Here is a 13668-nt window from a genome sequence, read left to right as displayed (position 1 = left end):
TTTCAAACAAATTCTAAAAATAGTTTTTAAATATTTTGTTAGAATTGTTAAAAAAATATTGAGTTGCATTTCAAATAAAAAGGTAAAGATATTAAAAATATTCTAATTAAAATATGTAAAATTTAATATAGTTTTAAGGAAATAGTCAAAATAAAAAAAATTACACATAAAATAATCATGATTTTTGTTAACTGGACGGATCATTATTATATGATATCGCACACGAAAGAAAACTTTTTGCTTTTAAAATTATCTAATTAATTCTATACTCATTTTTTTATATATTTTTTATATGATATCACACATTCGTAAAAAAATAGATAGTTTAAGATGCAAAAAAAATATTTACTTAATGAATATAATATGAACGAATATTACAAATACATTATTTAATAAAATAAATAATTAAAAACTAAAAATTCATATCCGCGCGGATCAGGGTCTAGTTGTTTTTAAATACATAGGTGTGGTTGCACAAAAAATAAGAAAAATACATAGGTGTGCGCATAAAGGACAGGTAGTGTCGTCGTGGGTGCTCTCGAAGTAAGTTCTTTGGATCCCTTTATTCTGGTGTGGATCATTTTTTCTGGTAACAATGTTAAAGATTTATTACTATTTTCAAATTTTAGACAAAAATACAAAACAGAAGATGCAAAAAGTTAAGCTAAACACCAATTCAATCTAAGCTAAACAAGGCCAACAACTACTACTACAAGAAAAACAACAAAAATACAAAACAGAAGATGCAAAAAGTTAAGCTAAACACCAATTCAATCTAAGCTAAACAAGGCCAACAACTACTACTACAAGAAAAACAACAAAAATACAAAACAGAAGATGCAAAAAGTTAAGCTAAACACCAATTCAATCTAAGCTAAACAAGGCCAACAACTACTACTACAATAAAACTATAGGCTACACCAAACTCAGCACAAACTCTTGCCACAAAATTGGAACTACAGTTAATCTGAGAACGGAATACGGTAGAATTGGCAGTATCCGGTGATCAGCTTTTAATGATTAGCTCCTCAAGAACAGCTCGAGAGAGACCTCCTTATCGGCAGAAACCATGGACAGTGAGCAACACCCGAGCAAGCTCACCCGCGTAGACAGAGACGGGCTTTATTTGGAGAGAAGAACCACCCGAGATCGTACACGCCATTGGTGTGGAACATTAGTCGTTAGTTTGTGTGGTTTAGTGGAGCGTTCATGGTTGTATGCTCAATTCGTATATTAATCAAAATGCAATTCAGATCGTAAAAAGAAATACACGGGTGTGACTTTTACATTAATTTGGAGAATCATGTCTTCCTGTGGCCTTTTTCATAGTTTTCACCACCTAGTAATTCTTTGGTCCGACAAGTGCCGTCTCTATAATCTTAGTGACCTAAAGCAAAAAGGATGTTTTTATCATGCAAGATAAAATGATTATTTTTATTTGTTGTTTTCTAATGTATGTCAAAAAAAAATTTAAAAAATAAGTTGGTTATTTATATCATTAAAGTCTACTTACATTTTAAAGTATATATTCAAAAAGAATTCTAGAAATAAATACACATAAAATATATTAATTGAAAAATAGGTGATCAATCGCGAGATGATTCACAATATCGTAAAAGTGAGATCAAAATAGATAGAAATATCATGTAGTAACTGTAACATAAGTAAGCAAATATTTGGAAGCTCTATAAATAAAACATCAGTCGGGTGGTATAATTCATAGAGCGAGAAAATGGCATAGAGACTTAGTGGGAACGGTCGAACTGTTATAATCTTAATTATTTTTTTAAACAAAAACATAAACATTAATCAAAAATTTAAAATGAATCATGGTAACAAAATATAAAATCATTTAAAGAATATCAAAAGTAAAAAATAGATGATGAAATTAAGAAAATCAAGCTTAAGATAGCTAAGAGATTAAAACGTTACACAACCATTACTATTAAGAAAGCATAAAAATTGTGACCTTAAAACTAATTTAAATTTGTGTCATGCCTTAAAGAAGGGGTGACCCTGGTGTCGACAATGGGTACTATTCAGAAAGCATAAAAATTGTGACCTTAAGACTTTTCTCTCTTTTTTGGGTTCAAGGACGGTGATTCTTTTTTTTTTCAAATCAAGGACGGTGATTGATATTTGGTAGCGAGACCAAGTAGCTAAATTGCTTTTGTTCTGGCCTAACAAAAATCAGACCCAAATCTTATCATGATGAAGTTTGAATATTAGAAGAAAAAGAATTGCCATATTAGAAGCAAATACAATAAAATGAAGTGATTAAAACGCCGTTTGAAAGCCACCTATACAGGCTACAGCCTGCCCCAACCCCACATTTATTTTCCAGTTTTCTTATGATAAGATTCGCAATTAATTTGGTTACCGTTGTTTATTGTTTTATCCATATTTAAATCTTTTTGTTTTTATTTTAGTTTGAAAACGATTCTCCTCTAGTTCTGACAGTTATTTTGTAGGTATCTATTCTATTAAAATATAAATTACAACTTTATTTCATGCGTGATTTTTAAATTAATCAACTTTAATTTTTTTATTAAATATAATTATATAAGACTAATAATATATAGAATCTATGAACTACTTTAATCATAATATATTTTGATATCTTTTCATATATATATATATATATATATTTAAAAAAAAATTGAAAAAAATCTGTTTAAAAATATTTTAACGAGATCTTAATTTATGTTAAAAAATATAATATGATGATGGACTACGATACATGTATAAAAATTAACATATATTAGATTTTTGTGTATAAAATAACATATTATGTTAAATGAATAAACGTAAAAATATTACTAAAATTAAATTTAGTTTTAAAGGGGTGGTAAAAATTTAACATAAATTAAATATAAGATAATTTTCAAATATGTTTTTCATGCACATATTAATTTGTTTAATAACTAAATACAAATACAATAAGATAAAATATATAATAAGAAGAAACAAATACATATACTGGTTTTAAGTAATTGATTATTTACAATATGTAAACTATAAATTATTATATTTGAAACAGTTATATAAATATTTATATATGATTAAAATTAAAATGTACAGCACTAAAGATCTAAAATAAATATATATGCATATAAATTTTAAACTAACATTGCGCGGATCAAAATCTTGTTATTTTTAAAAAAAAAAAAAATTTAAAATGTTGGAAATTTCTGACATTCAACCTATACCACTCTCTAAAAATGTTGAAGTTAACTTTTGAAAATTATAATTTAAAATAATATTTTTGTATCGAAAAGAGTTTGAAATCAAAGCAGAAAAAGACTAACTCTCTTTTACTATTACTAGACTATCACGCATTTTGGTAATATCGGAATGATGGAATTTATTAGTTCTTCACCTGTCATAGAACTAGCTATTTGGGAAAAAAAATGATTTTGTCGAATTTGCATAAATATTTTAATGAGGTAAATAAAAGGTGAATAATTGTGAAATACTAACTATTTTCACTATTTTCTCTTACAAGGGTCGATAATTTTTTTAAAACTTTTTCGGAATTCAAAGTGAGTACTGAGTAGTAATGTCAGCGCTCAGGCAATAAATTCATGACGTCACTACCATGACGCTGGAATAACGCCGTGTCACTATATAATTAATTCGCAAACAATAGAATTTCGCTATTATATTTTTATTTTCTCTGGTGTAACAGTTTGGCTATTTTATCCCTTATTTGTTTTAAAACATACTCGGTTGAAGATAATTTATTACTTATACTTATAAACAGCTTCTAATATATTCTTTCTGTTTTGTAAATAATATAATTTTTTGTTATACAAAGAGTGTTATTTTAGAATTCTATTGTAATTTATATTTATTTTAAGTTTAGTATTGATTATAAAATGTATTAAAATTATTAACTTTAAATATTATTATTAAAATATTTTTAGTTAATAAATATAAATGTATTTCAAATTTTTTTAATTTGTGTGAAAATGTTAAAATAATATTTTTATAAAATATTATTTTCTAAAGGTCTGAATGGTGAAATGTGGTGCGATTGTAATAGTAACAAAAATATATAGATACATAAATATACGAAGAGATTTTTGTTATTATTCAGCAGTGCGGCGTGGGACTGTTCGTCCCCGTTCAAAGCCCAAGAAGTTGACAGAAATGTTAGTAGATGTTAAGATAGAATAGAGTTTCAGTTTGAAGATGATACAACTACTCTTTTAGAGTTAGCTTTACGGAAAGATATAAGGCATACAGATTTCTATCGTCTAGTATTTTTCTATGGTTAAAACAACATTTGTCATTTTCGGAATTCCCTTACTAAACTGTTAAACCACACTCCACAAAATTATGTTAATAACTTAATAATATACATATTGAAATAAAAAAGAATGTGACCTATTCTTGAGTTATTTATATATATATACACATTGCATACATACTCATATCAAAGTCAAGCCTTCCTTTATCTCTTCCCCTTTACAACTTCTTTCATCTCCGAAATCATAACATGGCGGCAAAGCTTTTATCCACCGGTTTCCGTCACTCTACTTTGCCGGAAAACTATGTCCGGCCACTCTCTGACCGTCCACGTCTCTCCCAAGTTTCTCAGCTTGAAGATTTCCCTCTCATCGATATATCTTCAACAGATCGATCTCGGCTCGTCCAAAAAATCCACCAAGCTTGCGCCCGATTTGGTTTCTTTCAGGTACCTATATACACATATTATACACGCTTTGATAAGGTATATGAACTTTTGAATCAATTAAAGAATAAATATACTGATTTTCATTATTATTATTTGGTTACTTATATCAAACGGAGTAAACAAAAAAAAACTTTTTTCTTGCACTAGCCTTTGTTTCTATTATGAATATAAAGAGCGCTAGCATTACTGGTTTGCTGTGCGCTTCGACGTAATAACCAAATTATGTTTCATGAATTATTTAAATTGAACTTCAATATTTCACTAACTATTATTTGTTTGTTTATAATATTTTTTTATCTATAATAAATTTTAGATACTTCATGAATTAATATAAAATAACTTTTATTATGACTTTCCGCCCAAGCCGACCTTAGTATTTACTATAATATAGCTAAGTATTTAAACTAACAATTAATACTCTTTCTGTTTTTAAAAAAATGTCAATTTGACATTTTCACATAAATTATAAAAATAATTAAAATGTATTTATATTTTTAATAATTATAACCATTTAACAAATGATATTTGAGGCAAATAAAAATATTTATAAAATCAATGCATTTTACAATTTATATTAAATTTAAATAATTATAAATTTTTATAATTTTTTTTTAAAAACATTCTTTTGTAACAATAAAAAATGTCATAATGACATCATTTATAAAACAGAAAGAATAGTTTTTTCTCGGCTAACCTTTTTTTTGTCAGGATTTCTCGGCTAACCTTTTCAATGGATATAGGTTATAAATCATGGTGTTAGCAAAGCAACTATAGATGAGATGGTGAGTGTTGCGCATGAGTTTTTTGGCATGCCTATGGACGAAAAAATGAAGCTATACTCGGACGATCCAACAAAGACACCGAGATTATCGACGAGCTTTAATGTGAAGGAAGAAGAGGTTAATAATTGGAGAGACTATCTAAGACTTCATTGTTATCCTATCGACAAGTATGTCCATGAGTGGCCTTCCAACCCACCTTCTTTCAAGTAAGCACTTAACTCACTCTTTTTTCAGGTTGTAATTTGGGTTTGCATCTTCTTTCTCAAATATTTCTAGTAACTTTTTTTTATCAACTAATATTTCTAGTAATTTAAAATCCCTTTTTCAAAAAAAAAAAACCATTCTTGTAATTTGTATTGATATATAGTCAATAATAATATAAACAATATTTCATATTTTGAATAGGTAAAGAACGGTCCGTCAGATTCTATGGTATATGCCATGGTTTTATTTTATTGGTGAATTCTGATATGTCAGAATTGCCAAAAATAGACTTATAAAGCTAGTTTTAGACTATAAATAGACTTATATATCTATCTTAAGACTATCATTTACCTCATCAGATTCTATTTTCTCTGTCTCTGGTCCCTATATAGATAATCATACTATACTATAAGAATGAAAACAAACTAATGGCTGAAAGCAAATATAGGCTGCCTATCAAGAAAAGACATAAGCTGAGCTATAGATATTCAGAGCTATATCGTGATTCCTTAAAAACACACAATAAAACAAAATTAGAGCAAGCTAATTTGTTTTCCAGCAGGAAGTAGCCTTAATGTGAGCATTTTTCTCATATGACATCGTCTATCGTATTATAACATTATAAAATAAACAAGCATATGCCCTATTTAAATCACCATTAAATTATTTTCATTTTTATAACGAGAATATTGGGTATATTCATTCCTAAACACAAAAGTCGATTTTGGATTTGAACAAAGAAAATTGGAACTTCATCCGAGTCAAGTCAACTGATTTTGTTTTTCTTCAAACTAGTTATATATTTTAAAATTTGATTGGTAAAAGATAAATTAAATTATGGTCCCATGTATTTTATCTTTTCTGATTTGGTTCCCCATGTGATCACATGGACTGCTAAGATGTGTACATTGCACAATTCCTATGCATACATGTGGCTGTTGGGCTTATAATAAGTGGTCACCATACTTCATATTCTTCAAAGACGTGTGAATTAATTCGGCCGACTATTAACTTACAACCATGAATACAACTGATTTTTTTTAACAGCAACGTGTGTGTACTGTACTCTATGATACCTACATACATGTCTATATATATAGAGAGAGAGATTATGTATTTAAATAAGTAAAAGTAAATGTTATAAAAAGATATGTTAGAACATCTCTCTAAGTCACTTCTATATTTTTAAAAATATATATTTCCTACAAAAAAAATTCTAAAAAAGTACAGAAATTGATTGAAGCAAGTTTCAGTGGAGACTACTAATTCCATCTAAAAGGTTTCAGTGGAGACTACTAAAAATATATTAACTAAACTCAGTTATCTGACAAATTCCATCTAAAAGGTTTCAAATTATCATAATCTATATTATCAAAGGTAATTTTGACATAATACAGTTAAATAATATATAAGTGAAATGGTTGTTGGTCAATCATAACCTTGTAAAATATGTTCAACCCAAATAAAAAACCTTGTAAAATATGATATGTGTGGTAACTGGGAAGAAACGTCACTCGTGAGCCGCGTTGATGTCAGAGTCGTGATATCATGCCAATCTTCTGTGAATTTTCATATTGATTTAAACATTAAAAAAAGGACTTGTTTTAAATTTTCTCTTCAACAGATAGATGCTCTCTTTTTATATTCTTGCCACAATCTCCTTTGGTTGGTTCGAAGCTGAGGAGTGACGACATACTCCACTATTCTTTTTTTATTACGAGATCCAGCTCCTCTTAAAAACCTTTAATATTTCCTGTTTATAAAAGTAATACCGAGGATCCGTCCAGATACTTCCGAACCTCTACAAAAAGTATACTACAGTATTTAGTTTACTTTCAAATATAAAATAAGTATTTAAAATATGAACAAGTACAAAAAAAAAGAATTTCTATTTCCTATTTTGGAATAGAAAATTCCTATTTTATTTATTTTGCAATATTATAATTTTCCTTAAAACGAACCGATAGATGTCCTTTGGTGAAAAGGGGACCACTACGTTGGCTTCATAAAACTGCGAGGACCAATTCATAAGAACTTTTTGTGATTGTGTTGAGAAGTATTTATTTTCGTTTTTACTATAGAATTATCAAATACATATTATGTCGTTATATAAAATAACTATAATTGCAAATGTAAACATAGGCAAAAATTTGAATAATAAGTTGCAAGTTTAGTATATTTTTTTGTCATCGCAAGTTTGGTAGATTAGGTTGAAAAATACGAGCTAAACTCAACGCTGTTGAGACCATAATTAAAGTCAGTGGTTGATTAGTTTGAGACATTTTATCCAGGCCCGGTCTGAGGGGGCATACACATGAACCATTGGAATTAGCCCTCGGACGGATCGAATATCCGGGGTATTTTGAGATATCTGGATCCGGATCCGGATTCGCCGGATCCGTAAAATTGCTATCCGGATCCGGATTCAGACTCTCCGGATATCTGGGGTTAGGATATCCGGACTAAAATCCGAATACCCGCGGATATCCGAATTCGTATCTTTTTTTTAAAAAAAATTAAAAAATAAAAATTAAATTAAAAACTAGCTAATTAAAATAATTTATTTAATTTATTTAGCCTATTAATTTTTTTAATGAAAAATTATTGAAATTGAATCAAATAAAAAAAATTCATTATTTTATATAGAAATTATATATAGTATACATATATAAATATAATTAAATTTTAAATAAATAGTAAGTTCGGATCCGGATCCGGATATCCGGGCCTAAAATTTCATATTTTGAATAGGTCAAATCAAATCAAGATTTGGATCCGGACCCCCTGGATATCCGTTTTTTTGGATTGGATTGGAGCAAATCCCAGATCGGATAATGGATCTCGAATATAAGTCTCAGGCCTAATTAGAATGGCCCCTAAATTTGTGGAGCCCATAATTTAAAATAAATATATAAAATAATTATTTTATATATTTTATTTTAAATAAAATATGAATACATTATATTAAAATATTTTATGTCACAAATCGTAAAAAAAATTACAAAAATAAAAAATTTTGTAAGAAAAACAATTTTAACATATAGATTTATGTAAAAAATATTCTAATAGATTACTTTTAAAAAGAAAATTATGAAAGTATCACAATAAATAGAATTGCATAATTATTTCATACATGTTATGATATTTAAAATATTTTGTTTTGTTTTGTATAAGCCTTGAAAATCTCATGACCAACTCTGATTATATCAAATATTATACTAGGAAAAACTTATTATTATGACTAGGGTAAATAACATAATCTTTATGAGTATCAATGCATGAAAAAAGATTTACCCAAACAAAAACTATTAACTCCAAAATCATGTAGTTTCATGGATTTAACTAAATCTATGTATCATGTTAAAAAAGGACCGTTAAAAAGTGAATATATATAACGATTTAACTATAAGTTGACCATTTTAACTATTTGAGTAAGCTTACTTTGTGCAAGTCCTTTTGCAGGGAAGTTGTGAGTAAATACAGTAGAGAAATAAGAGAATTGGGACTTAAAATAGAGGAATTGATATCAGAGAGCTTAGGTTTAGAAAAAGATTACATGAAGAAAGTGCTTGGTGAACAAGGTCAACACATGGCAGTCAACTATTATCCTCCATGTCCTGAGCCTGAGCTCACCTATGGTTTACCTGCTCATACCGACCCAAATGCCCTCACCATTCTTCTCCAAGATGCTACCGTTTGCGGTCTCCAGATCTTGATCGACGGTCACTGGTTTGCTGTTAATCCTCGTCCTGATGCTTTTGTCATCAACATTGGTGACCAGTTGCAGGTAAGTTGATCAGAGATTAGTAATAGGACAAATCTCTCAAGTAGACTTAAAAATATTTTTATGATCAAAAGAACGCAAAAAGAAAATTGACAAAAATAAATGTTATTAAAAGGGTAAAAAACTTTGTTCTTCTACTCTTTATATATAAATAAATAAATATTAAAAAATTAGAAAAATCATTTTTTTTTCAAAAACATATTTGAAACTTTTTCTGATTTTTAATTTCTTTTATTTTCAATTTCTATTTTTCCAAAACCTTTTTGTCCGGAAATATTTTTAAATTATTATTTTAAATTTTATACCCTAAATGTTAAATTCTAAATTTGAGTCCTTAAACTCACTATTCCCAAAAAATCTAAATTTAAGTCTAGAGTAGTTAACTCTAGCGGTATAAATATATTTTACCTATATAATGAAACTTATTTTGGTTATTTTGACTCTTGAGTGTTAATTTTGTGAATAAATTTTTTTTAATGCTATCATATAGAGTAATTCTCTTAATAATATCTATCAAAATATTTATATGCTAGTCTATAAATTAAAATATTGAATGTAGGTCTGGTCAAGAGTATAGGTTAAAGGAAGCCATAGCTTTGGACTTCAGATTTTAAACGTTAAATTTAGGGAGACAAATCTGGGAGAACGGTCGGGCTAAACTTGCTTAACATATTTAATTTCAGGCATTGAGTAACGGAGTATACAAAAGTGTTTGGCATCGAGCAGTGACAAACACTGAAAACCCGAGACTATCGATCGCATCATTTATGTGTCCTGATAACGGTGCTGTCATAAGCCCGGCAAAGCCCCTGTGGGAAGCCAAGGAGGAAGAGGCCAAGCCAATCTACAGAGACTACACTTATGCAGAGTACTACAAGAAGTTTTGGAGTAGGAATCTGGACCAAGAACATTGCCTCGAAAACTTTCTAAACGACTAGTTAATTGCCTCGAGATCTTTGTGTTTACGCAGTAACGCAGAGTACTACAATAAGTGTTTAAGTGTATACTACGTATCCATTTTTCATTTAAGAAATGATTAACAATAATAGTAACCATTTATCAGTTCTATTCTATCAATCTATTCTAGCTAGATTGATAAATGTCTTGATTACAACTATTTTGTTACCTTGTGTCCAAAATTAAATATATAGTATATATGTAAGCAATTATTTCATCAAGATAAATGTGACTTAACACTAGTTAATATGCCCTTTTTCAGAAAAAAACACTAGTTACTAAAAAATAAAACTGTCAAGAAAACAATTGAACTATAGTAAACGTTTTCTTTCTATTGCTCATATCTATAAATTGATTTAGCATCTTTGATTCAAAGGATATCATAGATTTGAGAGTTGTTTTTAATGTTCCACTTAAGTTAAATTAAACACTAAATTCGTATATATCATAAACAATGGCGAAATTTAACATTTTCATGGTGTCTTTTGTTGCTCTACTTGTGACGAATGCACATGTTCCTTCATAGTTAACTAAACCGATCTTTGTAACGAGTGCAAGGAGATGGGTGCTTGGAGATTGAACTTGGTGAGTACGTCTGTTTTGACGAGGAGGAGCTCGAAATGAGCGTCTTGGAGACGACGAGACAAGGTGGTTTGAAAGGCAGAATCATCGTTCAAGGGATTGAGATTAGGCCAAAATGGAAAGGGTTTTGTGATTTAGTAACGTAACTTACAAAGTGAATTCGAGTTTTTTGGTGTAATAAGTGAATTAAAGCTCTGTGCAATGTATGCATATGTTGACTTCTCATTCTCATGTCATTGTGTAATCCTGGCTTGCCTGGATGGTATTTTGATTATGTTATCATGGCCTTAGCCCATTATCCAATGTACTGCGTCTATATAATGCTTATAAGCATATTAAGCATGCACACAAATAAATATTTGATAATTTCTTTATAAATTTATCAAAATAAAATAAAAAACTGAATTTATTTAAAATTTACTTGGGACTTTCAAGTAAGCATGTTTTATGTATTTTTTTATGGTTATCTACTGTTTACGGAAATCTCAACTGCTTTATTGGTCGTCCTTATAATTAGTCTATAATCAATCAATAAGGTCCTAAAACATGCAATTATTATACTTTTTCATTTGGTCGCTGTTAGTTAATCTCTCATCATCAGAATAATTATGGTGAGTTTGCGTGACGAAGTTCATTGAACGTCGTACACACTATTTAATTTTGATTTACACACTTCCTATGACGCTAGATGATGTCAATTATCTAACAATAAAAAATTTATCTGAAAACATGCAAAATTACAAAAAGAAAATGATTAACTCAAGTATTGACCTTACATTTTATTTTATACGCTTTTCAATAAATCCTTATACCTATCTACAATATTCTTTTCGTTATCTATACCGTTAATGATACATGATTTTTTTTTTAACTCTCGATAAAATTTACATTTTTCAGTTTTTCTAGAGTGAAAAACATAAACTCATAAAATAAATAGAAAGTTCAAATTTCATAACATAAGCATACATGATTCGAAATAACAGCAAATAAGAAGAACATCCGAAAATCTACAACCAAAAAAACTCAGAAATTTAAGAGAAAAGCGGCGTAGTTTGGAGCGCAAGACGATGAGATGTCGCTACGAGGCAAGGGAGAATCGGCTCGGCCGCCGCTAGTGGGAGCTCGGACGCTTCGATGGCGACTTGTCGGTGGTTGAGGGAGGAGTGTTGCAGTGATGCGAGCGAGCGCCAACGTGTATTCTTCAAGCAACTCAGCGGCGATAGCTACTGTTATCATGATGATATGAAGATGCTTGGATATGATTTGCGTTGTGATGTCTTGTTAACTAAAATCTCTAGTAACCTTTCGTTTTGTAATTTGCAAGACAAGACAAGACAAGACAATGTGGTTTATCTTTTAAGACACGGTGATGTATTTATAGAGTATGGACTCTGAAGCTTTTATGGCCATTATAAAGTGTGGTAGGTTCTGGTCATAAATTATTGTAGCCGTCTTGATCTGCCGACTTAAATTCTATTTAATTTTATTTGCACCTTTTTCGCTAAGTTCGCATTCTTTTCGCTAGAAATATCAAATATCTCATACAAAGAATTTAGAATTAGGGTTAATAACAGGAAAACGAAATCATACAAAGTTTGAAACATATGTGATTGTGTTTATCAAACAATTCTAGCTAGCAAATGTTGAATCATTCTACTAAAATTGTAGCTGTTACTCGTTTTGGTTAATCTATGTTCGATTGTAAAACTAAAATATGAGAATTGGATGAATAACAAAATATTTTCCAAGAATTAGGTTGGTGGTAGGTTTTGATATGATTTTATTACAACCATGAACATGCTTATAATAAGAGCTACGTGGCAAAGATTGTGGGATGGGCTGAACTTGCTCGAAGTATGAATGGTGAATGGAGCTGGAATGGGAAAGAAGCAGGGATATTAACTCCGGATCTAAATATATCCTTAACAGTAGGTGACGTTTTAAGAAAGTTAAATTTTGCTGGAAGAACATCTGGACCATCATGACGGCAAGGAGGAGGCGAAAGCATTTTATCTCTCTTATATCTCTCTGTGGCTCAGATAAAGATCCTCTTTGGTCTTTAATTTCTAGTTCCACTATGTTTTTCCTTTTTTTTGCCATGGTGATTCTCTTACAAGATTTGTATAATCTTACACTTTCATCAATATGCGTGCTACAGAAATATCTATGAACCAACTCAATATTAACGTTTTTAGCAAAAATAAAAAGAACATCCGGATGCTACAGAAATATCTATGAACCAACTCACCAAGAAGGCCATAATATTTGAGGTGCATATTTTATATCACAACGTTCAAAACCTGGGAGCACGACTAAGGTATGTGTTACGTTGCTCAATAGTTGCCACTTCTTTTTATGGTCTTATTCAGCCAAGATAATGTCAAATTGTCAATGCAAGTCAAATAAACATTATTAAATAAATCTATAGATATATTTCGCTAATAATTAGTCCAACGACTTGTATGATTGTAGACCCTGGGAAAATCAAAAACATCATGCGTAATGTGATTTGTTTTTAGGAGAAAAAACATATGTTCTTTGTTTCCTTATTTTTAACTCTTTCTGTAAAAAAAAACAGACCTTTTTGAAAGTGAAATTGAGTCACATTTGAAATGCTAATAGTTGCCGAAGTTAAGAACTCATTAGTTTCTTTGTCAAGT

The 13668-nt window shown here is 29.4% G+C and overlaps 2 protein-coding genes across 2 annotated transcripts; one reads left to right on the top strand and one right to left on the bottom strand.

Moving 5' to 3' along the window:
* The first annotated feature begins 4430 nt into the window (after positions 1-4430).
* Positions 4431-10535, top strand: LOC106327258 (flavanone 3-dioxygenase-like). Its single transcript, XM_013765366.1, has 4 exons — positions 4431-4699; positions 5440-5687; positions 9148-9472; positions 10153-10535. Exons 1-4 carry the CDS (start codon positions 4502-4504, stop codon positions 10405-10407), a joined length of 1026 nt encoding a protein of 341 aa, XP_013620820.1. The 5' UTR covers positions 4431-4501; the 3' UTR covers positions 10408-10535.
* Positions 10536-11930: 1395 nt separating this feature from the next.
* LOC106327259 lies at positions 11931-12370 on the bottom strand. Its single transcript, XM_013765367.1, has one exon. The coding sequence runs from the start codon at positions 12242-12244 to the stop codon at positions 12032-12034; it is 213 nt and encodes a 70-aa protein (XP_013620821.1). The 5' UTR covers positions 12245-12370; the 3' UTR covers positions 11931-12031.
* Between the last annotated feature and the right edge of the window lie 1298 nt (positions 12371-13668).

This window comes from Brassica oleracea, chromosome C2, assembly GCF_000695525.1.
Source record: "Brassica oleracea var. oleracea cultivar TO1000 chromosome C2, BOL, whole genome shotgun sequence".
NCBI classification, from domain to species: Eukaryota; Viridiplantae; Streptophyta; class Magnoliopsida; order Brassicales; family Brassicaceae; genus Brassica; species Brassica oleracea.
The sequence above is the reverse complement of the archived record's forward strand: the minus strand, read 5'-3'. Positions and strand labels throughout refer to the sequence as shown.

Coding starts and splice junctions, on each gene's coding strand:
- LOC106327259 (XM_013765367.1), bottom strand. CDS start 12,244: ATGATAACAGTAGCTATCGCCGCTGAGTTGCTTGAAGAATACACGTTG.
- LOC106327258 (XM_013765366.1), top strand. CDS start 4,502: ATGGCGGCAAAGCTTTTATCCACCGGTTTCCGTCACTCTACTTTGCCG. Junction 4,700..5,439: donor CCCGATTTGGTTTCTTTCAG/GTACCTATATAC, acceptor CAATGGATATAG/GTTATAAATCATGGTGTTAG. Junction 5,688..9,147: donor TCCAACCCACCTTCTTTCAA/GTAAGCACTTAA, acceptor GTCCTTTTGCAG/GGAAGTTGTGAGTAAATACA.